We start from the raw sequence: 11,791 nt of genomic DNA, 5'->3' as shown, positions 1-11,791 counted from the left end.
CTCCTGGATCGCTCCCAGCTCTGGTGGCTCTGATCCCAGGACCTGGGTGCTGCTGCTGCTGCTTCGCTCTCCGTCGCGGCATCAGCACCCAGATTGTCACCACAGGGCTTCACTCTCTCTCTCTGCCCCCCCAGCAGCCCATTCTCTTACATTCCCTACTGTTGCTATAATTGCAGCTGATTTCTTGTCAGCATCCCCAAGCCCTTACTCCATCTCTCTGTCCCCTACTGTTTTGAGCCTTTCCCTCACTCAAATATATGGGGTGCTAAGGGGGCTTTCCCCCATGTCTTTTGTTCTTTGCCTCCCTCTCTGTCACCTATGGACTCATTGTTAAAACCGTGTTTATGGAAGACAATCTTACTCCCCTAGGAGTGATCGCGAAAGAAGAAGAAGAAACTCTATAGAATTTTACTTGCCCCAAAATGGAAAGAAGTCCCAGCAAAGGAAGAATGGATACAAAAACTTAGGGAATATGCAGAAATGGTGAAACTTACCCAGGAGGATAAGAAATCAAGATAACAAACTTTTTATAAAAGAACGGAAATGGTTTATTGAATTTTTACGGATAAACTGTAAACAGATAAGAACATTCGTAGGATTATTGTAATAACCTGCAGTATCATACTGTAAGTGTATATTTGTCAAGTGGATGAATGAAAGAGCAATTTAAGTCGATTTGGATATGCAGAGGATACGAAAAATAAATTTAAGGAACTGCGGAAAGAGGGAAGAACGTCAAGTTTTGAAATGTTAAGATGATTGTAAATTTGATGAAATGTATAAATCGGAAAATAAAATAAAATAAATCTTTTTAAAGAAAACAACGTCCATGGTTGGTTCCTCCAATGGGAGAGGAGTGCTGGGCTGCACTGGGAGCACCTGCAAAGCAGTGACTGCCTTGTGCCCCCTCAAAAATCCGCCCCGGGGCCACTGCCCTGCTGGCATCACCCCCATGCAACGCCCCTGTCACAGGGTGGTAGTGGGGAGAAGAGGGAGAAGGTTGCCAATGTAAAAATATTGCAACATATTGGGGGTGCCAATGAATAAAGTATTTTGGGGGGTCCAGGTAATCTGCATCCTGCATAATTGATCTCATGACGCAGTGCACACACCCCATTTGAACGGCAGTGCCCATCAATGCAATTTGTTTCATAAAGATCAGGTAGACAGAACATAGAGTAAAGAACAAAAATAACTTTCTTGCCTTGCATCGCACATTTTAGTGCAAGTATTAAGACACAATAGTTTTCAATTCAGCAAGTATTGCAGAATGTCATGCCACAGTCCACTTCAAAGAGGGTCAGGACATGCAGCTGTTAATAAAATGCTGTAGTATATAAAAAGCCACATGTTAAATTCAAAATATATAGTGGTTTATTTGGATAATTTTAAAGTGATTTTCACTATGGAATTTAGCCCCACAAATATTTTATTGGGGGTGAAGCCCCTAGGGCTCCTAGGAGGTGGCTCCTGTGGAACATATTCAACCCACTAAAGCAGAGAGAAGGCTGAAGTCATTTACACCCGTCCGGAAGAGGAAGAATGAACCCAAGCCTTTCTAAGGAAGGACACGCCAAGCCAGGCAAGTAAACGAGGGGGAAAGGAAAGATGCTATGGCGGAAGGGGAGGGGGGGGGATGCTCGTAGGTTACAGATCTGGCCAAGTTCTTCCAGAGACGCCTTTGCAAAGCGCTGGCATCGTGAGGGTGCTCCATCTTTCCGCAAGAGCATTTGATGCCATGCACACCCCCAACATATGGTGTGTATATGTGTATATATATAGATATATATACTGTGCGTGTGTGTATATACGTGTGTGTGTGTATATATATGAAAGTGATGCCCGCGAGGGCCCCTATCCTCCAGCCAGGCTGGTTTTGCACCGAAGACTCAAATCCAGCGCCCTTCTCTGCGGGATCCGGATCCCTCCCTCTGCCTTGACCCGAAAAACGCAACTGGCGAGGCGCGCAGGTAGTGCTATTTGGGGAGGAGAGGGGGGGGGAGGGAATCGAGAGAGCCCGGCTGCCTAGAGAGGCCTGGGAACAGACCCTCCCCCTGCCCCCCCACCTCCCCTCCCCTCCCCGCTCGTCTTGGGTGGTCCCTCCTGATGCAGAGGAAGAGATGCGGCGCGCAGGGCGAGGGGTGAGTCTGCCAGGGGGAGATTTCGTGGGTGGGGGACCCGAAGACGAGGGTGTTGGGGGGGGGGTTGAGGGGGGAAGGGAAGGATCTCTGGGAGGGACGCCCAGCCTTCTTGCTCCTGCTCAGGAATCTCCTTGAAGTCACATCCCTGCACAGGCGAGGGGCGTCCTATCCCCCCCCCAAAGCCTTTCTTCCCTGGAAGCTGGATTCCTGCCCCCTTCCTCCTCCCAATGGGGAAGCCGGATCTTCTGGGGGATCCAAACGTGGGGCGCTGCCTTACACCGAGTCCGCCCTTTGGTTGATGTGGGTCAGAATTGCTGAGGGTTGCTGCATTTGTTCTGGCAAAAGATGCGCAGGACGGTGAGATGCTCGCCGGATTCTTTATTATTATTATTATTATTATTATTATTATTATTATTATTATTATTATTTGGTGCTGAATTGACTTCAAAGCAACCCATTACAATCTATTGCAGCCTAATGCCCCTCTGTGGAATTTTATAAAAATGCCTGCATTATTTTTCTTCTTTCTTTGTGTCCTGGCCATAGTTTCTTCTAGGGCACATGGTCGGGGGGGGGGGGGGAGGGGCAACAGTGGAAGGGAAGCCAGGCTGGAGGAAGAGAGTTGGGGGAGGACCTGGCAGCCAGCAGAGTGGCTGGGGAAGCCCTGCCAGATGGGCGGGGGGGGGGGAGATAATAATTGTTTATTATTGTGGGGGGTTTTTTATTGAGGTCACTGGGAGCTTGTGGCCAGGGAGGCTGCAGTGCCAAAGCTCCCATCCAACAGAGATAAAAGGAGACGCAAAGGGCATGACTCTAGTCATGATGATGATGATGATGATGTTATTATATATATCTCACCCATCTGGCCGGGTTCCCCAAGCCATTCTAGGTGGCTGGGTTTTCTTGCATGGTGGGTTTGAAGAGGAAGGCACCCCTCTTTCACCACAGAAATACTGAAAAACTCACCCTTCAACAGCTAAATATCTGGGGCAGGAAAAGGCTTGCAGGGTCTGTGAAGTTCCTTTGGTTTCTTCTTCCCTCTCAGGAACCTGCAGCTTGTTTTCACTTCTGAGCTCCCTAGGAAGTTTGAAAGAGTCTGATCCTGCAAAGCTAGCGAGGATGGAAGGGGGAAGATGGATGGTTGACTTGGTCAGGCTGCCTCCTGCATCCCTCCCCAAAACTGTTGAGCATTCCCTCCCAGGGCCCTCAGAGAGATCTGGTGAGTTGCAGGGGGAAAGGGCAGGGATGGATGGAGACAGGAGGGGGGAAATACATTGGCAAGGTGTTGGACAAATATGTCCCAGGGATCTTTGCCCAGAGGGTGTCAATTTCTTTGTGGAGCATAGGAATATGTTCATATATTTTTTTCAAAATATAATCTGACCCCCCCCCAAGTTCTGAGGGACAGTGGACTGGCCCCCTGCTGAAAAAGTTTGCTGATCCCTGGTGTAGAGTCTCACAGGTGTTCCCTTAAGTCGGTGGGCTTCCGAGGTCCCAGTGGCAACGGAACTCCATCGGACCGGTCATGCGCTAAAGGTGTCGTCCGGGCTTCGCTAGATGAGGTTGGCAATCTGGGTTCACCTGCCTGCATGCTCCACCAAAATTGTTGGACAAATTCTGTCCCAAGGAATCTACCCAGAGGACGTCAATTTGTGTAAAAAAGGAGTCTACACCATGATCAGGCATCACTAGATTTATTGTCGTAATAGGACTGCACGGGCGACTCCTTAGCTCACGCTGTAAAAGAGTGCTCATTCCAAGCTTACAACACACATATTTTATAACCTAAAACTATTCGAATATCCCTCCTACAATTCCTATTGGTTAAGAAATTGCAGTTTACAGGATACCCAATCTACCTACACATATGTCCCTCTAATATGTACCCCCACCAATAACATGCATCCAATGTCCATTCAAATTAGCCATTTCTCCTTTAGGGGTGCGTATCCATGAAGCGTTTGAGCATGCGTACTAGTTCTTAAACTATCACATGCTATTTCTCCTTGTTATCTCGAGTCACCTCTAAACTATAAAGCTATCACTCTCAGGGTCAGCATGGGCCTTGAACACATTCTTAGTCTTTCTTAGTCTTAATTGCACCCTCTAACACGGAAAGGAATTTAGGGAGAATCCTTTGATTCAGCTAAGGATTCATTTATTCCACACTGGAGCAGGACCTATTTTTCTTGCATGGTGGGTTTCAGGAGGAAGGCACCTCTTTCACCATGGAAACAGTGAAAGACCTACCATTGAACAGCTAAATGTGAGGCTCCCTCTGTTTCTTCTTCCCTCAGGAACCTGCAGCTTGTTTTCACTTGGGAGCTCCTCAGGAAGGATGAAAGAGTCTGATCCTGCAAAGCTAGCGAGGATGGAAGGGGGAAGATGGACGGTTGACTTGGTCAGGCTGCCTCCTGCATCCCTCTCCAAAACTGTTGAGCATTCCCTCCCAGGGCCCTCAGAGAGATCTGGTGAGTTGCAGGGGATAAGATATGGGCGCAGGGGTGGAAAGAGACAGGAGGGGGGAAATACATTGGCAAGGGGAAAAGATGGAGAGGAGAGAAAAGGCAGGAAGAAGGAGGCAGAGAGGTCTTTTCCCATGCTCCTCTTTGTTTCTGGATTCTGCTTTCATAGAGGAGCCAGAAACCTTTTTCCTCTCACAGTGTTTTGATTTTACATGTCCCCCCCCCCCACTACATGATTAAATGATGATGATTACCTGAACTAATACAGAAATATGGGTAAAGGGTGTTGGGGAAATGCTTATTTTTTTGAAACACTTCTACCACTTTAATTTTTTTCTAGACAGTTAAAATTATGTATGTAATTTATATATCGCCCTTCATACAAAGATGTTCCTTGAAACCCTAAAATCATTTCTCCCTTTTCCTCCAAAGCAGGTGGTGCAGACAATGGACAGAACTCTGCAGAATGTGGAATGAGCTTTATTGATGGTGGAAACCTTACAAACCATCAACGAACTCACACGGGGGGAAAACCATTTCAATGTAATGAGTGTGGAAAGAGTTATAGTAGTAATGCCACTCTTAAACAACATCAGCAGATTCACACAGGGGGAAAACAATATGAATGTGTGGAGTGTGGGAAGTGCTTCAGTGAGAGCGGAAAACTTACAAGACATCAACGGACTCACACAGGAGAGAAACCATTTAAATGTATGGAGTGTGGAAAGAGCTTCAGTGAAAGTTGGTCCCTTCATATGCATCATCGAAGTCACACAGGGGAGAAACCATTTAAATGTATGGAGTGTGGAAAGAGTTTCAGTTATAGTTCAAGCCTTACTTTACATCATTACACCCATACAGGGGAGAAACCATTTGAATGTATGGAGTGTAAAAAGAGCTTCAATGACAGGGGAACACTTAGAAAACATCAACTAATTCACACAGGGGAAAAGCCATTCATATGTATGGAATGTGGAAAGAGCTTCCGTCATATTAGTTCACTTCGTGTACATCAACGGACTCACACAGGGGAGAAACCATTTGAATGTCTAGAATGTGGAAAGTGGTTCAGCCGAAGGACACACCTCACTTCACATCGGCGAACTCACACGGGGGAGAAACTTTTTAAATGTTTGGAATGTGGAAAGACTTCCACTGATAGTCGAACACATGCAGAACATCAACGAACTCACACAGGAGAGAAACCACTTAAATGTATGGAGTGTGGAAAGAGCTTTGGTCAGAGTGCCAACCTTCGTACACATCAGCAAACTCACACAGGGGTTAAACCATTTAAATGTATGGAGTGTGGAAAGAGCTTTGGTCAAAGTTCCCACCTTCGTACACATCAGCGAACTCACACAGGAGTTAAACCATTTAAATGTATGGAGTGTGGAAAGAGCTTTGGTCAGAGTGCACACCTTAACACACATAAACATACTCACACAGGGGTGAAAGACTTTAAATGCTTGGAGTGTGGAAAGAGCTTCAGTCGACGACATAGACTTAGTGAACACCAGAGAACTCACACAGGGGAGAAACCATTTAAATGTATGCAGTGTGGAAAGAGCTTCAGTCAAAGTGGAGCCCTTAGAACACACCAGCAAACTCACACAGGGGTGAAACACTTTAAATGCTTGGAGTGTGGAAAGAGCTACGGTCGACGTGATAAACTTCGTAAACATCAGAGAACTCACACAGGGGGGAAACGTATGGAGTGTGGAAAAAGTTTCCAGCAGAGTGCACAGCTTACTTTACATAAACATACTCACACAGGGGAGAAACCTTTTAAATGTATGGAGTGTGGAAAGAGCTTCGGTTGGAAGAATCAGCTTAATTCGCATCAACGAACTCACACAGGGGAGAAACCCTTTAAATGTATGGAGTGTGGAAAGAGGTTCAGCGAAAGTTGCTCCCTTAATATTCATCATCGAACCCACACAGGGGAGAAACCATTTAAATGTATGGAGTGTGGAAAGAGTTTCCGTCAGAGGACGCACTTTACTTTACATAAACGTACTCATACAGGGCTGAAACACTAAATACTTGGAGTGTGGAAAGAGCTTCAGTCAACGTGAGAAACTTCGTGAACATTCACTCAATGTTCATTATTTTACATAGAATTCTAGAATGCTAGAGTTGACCGTGGACATAATTTGAGGGATTTTTCGATGGGGCAGAGTGGAAACACATTCACTGTATTTTGTTCACTTTTCTGGAACAAATGAACCTCAAAGGCAGACTAGCATGACAATGCACCAAGAAGTTCAATGCTGTCACTTGTGGACTGAATCAGGACAATGGATATTTTTCACAATATGTGGGTTAATCAGATTCACAGTGCCAACTCCAGTCGTACCTTGGTTTAAGAACAACTTAGTTTATGAACAACTTGGAATAAAAACACTGGAAACCTGTAAGTAGGTGTTTGGGTTGGTGAACTTTGCCTTGGAAACAGTGTGTTCCATTTGTAAATTGAGTCGCCCACTGCTAATCAGAGGCTTCCTGTTGAGTCTGTCGGCCGTTGAGTCCGGAGCACCCACACAACACAGGTGATATTTGGAGCTTTTGTTTTTGCTATCTTTTGTCTTTTTGTTTGTGTGGCTTTTTCGTCTTTTTTTTTACTGTGACTTGTTCTTCGTTTTATGGTACTGACATTTGACTGTGGCTTGTGACTTTGTTTTTGTGACTGTGACTTGTGACTTCGTTTTTGTGACTTGTTTTTGTGACTGTGTGGAACCCAGGTCAGCTACTGGTTGATTGTGTGACTGCAGAAATGGATACAGGGAACCAGGCAGAGGGCCTTCTCGGTAGTGGCGCCTGCCCTGTGGAACGCCCTCCCAGCAGATGTCAAGGCAATAAACAACTATTTTACTTTTAGGAGACAACCGAAGGCAGCCCTCTTTAGGGAAGGTTTTAATGTCTAATGCTGTATTGTTTTTAATATTCAGTTGGAAGCCACCCAGAGTGGCTGGGGAAACCCAGCCAGATGGGCGGGGTATAAATAATAAATTATTATTATAAAAGTCCCTCATCCAAACAATTACTATCATCAGTGCATGTAAGATTTTTTTTTAAAATTTTTATCATCTACAATACTGTCTTATTTATTTTATTGTACAGTACATTGATTATTGCCATCCTTTTATGGATCAGTGGTCTTGTTAGATAGTAAGATTCATGTTAAATTGCTGTTTTAGTGGGGGGTTTTTCATTGTCTGCAACGGATTAATTCATTTTCCATTACTTTCTATGGAAAAGCATGCCTTGGTTTAAGAACGCTATGGCTTAGAATGAACTTCCTGAACATACTAAGTTCGTAAACCAAGGTATCACACTGATTTTGTGTGTGAAAACAGCTATTAATAAAAGCGGTGGACTTGTAATCTGGTGAACTGGGTTGGCTTCCCCGCTCCTCCACATGCAGCTGCTGGGTGACATTGGACTAGTCACACTCCTCTGAAGTCTCTCAGCCCCACTCACCTCACAGAGTGTTTGTTGTAGGGGAGGAAGGGAAAGGAGATTGTTAGCTACTTTGAGACTCCCTAAGGGGAGTGAAAGGCGGGATATCAAGTCCAAACTCTTCTTCTTTTTCTTGACTGGGAAGTCAAGGAGGAGGAGGTTAAAGCTGTCATGATTAAATGGGCCGAGGATTTGGGGTATAACAGATATGAAAGAGTGGGAATATTTATGGAAAGTAAATTTGAAATTAACAGCGTGCTATACCTTGAGGGGAAATTTCCAAAAAATGCAATACTGTTGGTATTTGATCCCATGGAAAGTTTCAAAAATGTATAAAAACGTTTCTAGTAATTTTTGGAGATTTGGAGAAGGAACAGGTACAATGTTCCATATGTGGTGGCTATGTAAAAAAAATCAAGGTTTTCTGGGATGACATCTATATAGAACTTTAAAAAATGTTAAATGTTTATTTCACACAAAAAAACCAGAAGCCTTTTTATCACAGGCCCCGATATTCCTAGAAATGTAAGAGAGGTCTTTTTATACGCCACTGTTGCCGCTAGAGTCCTAATAGCGACAAATTGGAAGAGTGATAAAGTTCCTTCCAGGTTAGAATGGTTACAAAAATTGGTCTAATATGCTAGCCAATCGAATATGCTAATATGGTCTAATATGCTAATCTAATATGGTCTAATATGCTAGCCAATCTAGCCCCAAAAATAAAAGATAATTCAAAACAAGTATTTATTTCAAAATGGGAAGTTCTTAAAAGATATCTTAAGAACAGTTGTTGCAGCTTGAACTCGGACACAGCCTTTGAATAACATCTGTAGCTGTTTTAAGTAAGAAGAAGGACACAGGAGAAATAATATTTTATTATACAACAAGTGGATGTGTTTTTGCAATAAGTCAGTAATGGTTAAATAAAGTATGGAGACAACGGGAAGTCCACTGTTAAATCTTTTCATATGAGCATTTGAAGAAAGAAAAAGCCACCTCAAATGCTGTAGCAATAAATTTTTTTGATGATCCCGTCAGTATTTTCAATGCTACTATTGCATGATTGGATGTTTCCATGTCTCCATTGGATGTTTCCATCCATGTCTCCATTGGATGTTTCCATGTTTGTTTCTGTCTCTCCAGACAGAGAGATGTGTGAGAAGACACGCCATGTTTCTTTCGTTTTCTTTGCTGTAAATAATAAATGCTTGACGCCACATTTCCTGCGCAATCTTGCTTTCACTGACTCTGCTATGTGTGCACATATCTTTCGGGTGTGTGCTGACGAGTTTACAGGCATCCGACAGGTGGACGTCCCCCTGCCCCTCTCACCAAAGAATGCTGCATCCTGTTTGGGACATTTGCAGGAAATGTAATGGGGGTGGAAGGACCTCCAGGAAAGTGTGCGTCCCTCCATGAGAACCAGCCACCCATTCACAAGAACATATGCAGAGCGCTGCTGCATCAGTCTGAAGTCTGCTTCAGGCAACAAGCACTGCATATCCCAGGAAAAGCCAGCCAATGCCTGTAGCATATGCCCATTTAGAATTTGCTGATACACGGCTTCTGCATTCACATTCAAGAGGGAACCAGATGTGCACACATCTGAGATGGGGGACACCTGGCTCTGCAGCCTCCTCCTGGCCAGGAAGCTCTGCTCTGACCTCCTGTTGCCAGTGCCATTGCCTCTTCCCTCAAAGGGGCACCACCGCCAAGCCACACTTCTCACTCTGCATCACCAAGCCAGCCCGCCTGTGCTGGTCCCGGGGGGGTTACCGTGCAGCGTGGTCGAAGTCCGGTCCTAGGTCGAGGGTAAGGAGGCTGTCCGTCAGGGGCGAAGTGAGGAGTCGGGCGTGGTCAGGGTGCTGGCAGGAACAGGTTACCAACGATGTTGCTCCCGCAACCTGGAACTGGGCTGACTGGCCTTTATCTCCTCTGGGTCCTAGGGCGGTCCCGGCCCACAGGTGACTCACCTCTCCTGGCTTTAAGGCGAGCACTCCTCCTGAGAGAACTTAGTTCCCTCCGCCTCTCTGCCCTGAGCCTCTGCAGCTCAGGAGAGGCTGGAGGGTTACTGGACCCAGAAGCAACCTCACCTTCCCCTGAGAGGGCTGGGAGAGGAGCACCTGCAGGCTCGATCACCTCTGGAGCCAGAGCGGATTCAGCTGGTGTCTCATCCTGAGGATCCAGCACAGGTGATAGCCCTTCAGGTTCAAGCCCCTGCCCCGGCTCAGCTGGCCCTGGAGGCGGGGACTCCTGTGCAGGCTGGGATTCCTCAGGTTCAGCCTCTGAATCAGATTCCCAGGCCATCACACCGCCAATCAAAAGGTGGGGCCTCAAAATTGTTGGGATATTTCCGTTCCACCTTAAAAGGGAGCAGGCTATGTGAGTCAGAGTCTGCGTATTTCCTGTTCACAGGATGTTTATGTTTTCTATTGCTTTCGTTTTCTCTCTCGGTGCCTGAACACGCTAGCAGGCGGTCATGTTTTTCTTTGTTCTAACCAACGCTGAATAAACTTGTAAATATGCTCTCCTGCTGTGCAACTTTCGCTGTGTGAATTCTGCTGATAGAGTGTGCATCAGCCCAGGAATGTGGCAATCTATTTCTGGAGCTCGTGTCGCTAATTGCTGATACTGTATCTACGGGAGGTCAATGGACGTCTGGAGTCTGGAGTCGGCGTGGAGGCAGTGATGGCCTTTGTCTCCCTGGCAGTATCCCAACAAAAATGTCCAGAAATTTTGTGTCCAGCTCTCCCCGTTGTGGTCATCTCTCTTCCATGCATGCACTCCCTTGTTAGCAGCACTTGTTTGCAGTTGAGAGAGCCCAAGCACCTAACCAGTGAGAGGAGGAAACTCTGTTGACATTTCCGTTCCACCTTAAGGAACAGACGTGGGATTGTTACGTGTCACATGTCTGTTTACATTCCAGCACAGTACGCTGGGAACTTCCGTTGTGTGTATATCTTTTGCTTTTCCTGTTCTCTCTGAGACGACATGAGAGAGGGACATGTTTCTTTGTCCTGATTTATGATTACTAAATCTCTAGTTGTAGTATGCTTTCAAAAGCCTCACGCCTATTCTGTGTGCGCAGTTCTATCTGCTGATATTGTGCCATGGCTTTAAAGCCCAGGTTACTGATGGAAAGAGATGGCACAGCTGGGGCTTGCAAGCTGGCCTCCCAACCCTCTGCGTGTCAACAAGCTCCTCCTCCTCCTCTGTGGGACAGGGAAGTCGGAAGAGCCGCTGAAGGGCAGGAACGGAGCTGAGGGCAAGGGCTGCGGCAATGGCCCGGTGAGCTGCAGGTTGGACTACCCCGGTCTAACTCATCAGATGCATGCCATGATGCTGAAATGAATAGTAGTCCAGAAAAACTTATATTATCATAAATTTGCTACTACAGTGGTGCCCCGCAAGACGAAATTAATTCGTTCCGCAATTTTTTTCGTCTAGCGAATTTTTCGTCTTGCGAAGCACGAAATCCCATAGGAATGCATTGAAAATCAATTAATGCGTTCCTATGGTCAAAAAAGGTCTAAATAAAGCCAAATTTGGTACAACAACAGTTTATTAACTGCTCTTTAAAGTCACACATACTGTAAAGAGCAGTTCAAAAACTGAAGGGAAAATAAATTAACTTTATAAACAAAACATGTCTTTGTTTTTAGACGTCGCGAGACGTTTTCGTCTTGCGAAGCAAGCCCATAGGGGAAATTCGTCTTGCGAGGC

The 11,791-nt window shown here is 45.7% G+C and overlaps 1 protein-coding gene across 2 annotated transcripts; it reads left to right on the top strand.

The window, feature by feature from the left end:
- Positions 1-2,006: 2,006 nt before the first annotated feature.
- Positions 2,007-7,059, top strand: LOC309364598 (uncharacterized protein). Of its 2 annotated transcripts, XM_081902246.1 has the most exons (4): positions 2,007-2,141; positions 3,187-3,360; positions 4,439-4,612; positions 5,039-7,059. In XM_081902246.1, the coding sequence occupies exons 2-4, from the start codon at positions 3,261-3,263 to the stop codon at positions 6,646-6,648; spliced, it is 1,884 nt and encodes a 627-aa protein (XP_081758372.1). In that variant the 5' UTR covers positions 2,007-2,141; positions 3,187-3,260; the 3' UTR covers positions 6,649-7,059. The 2 variants fall into 2 exon arrangements, with proteins under 2 accessions (XP_081758372.1, XP_081758373.1); XM_081902247.1 differs by lacking the exon at positions 3,187-3,360 and having other exon boundaries at positions 2,009-2,141.
- Positions 7,060-11,791: the final 4,732 nt, after the last annotated feature.

This window comes from Podarcis melisellensis (assembly GCF_964234715.1).
Source record: "Podarcis melisellensis genome assembly, chromosome: 2".
Taxonomy (NCBI): Eukaryota; Metazoa; Chordata; class Lepidosauria; order Squamata; family Lacertidae; genus Podarcis; species Podarcis melisellensis.
The sequence above is the reverse complement of the archived record's forward strand: the minus strand, read 5'-3'. Positions and strand labels throughout refer to the sequence as shown.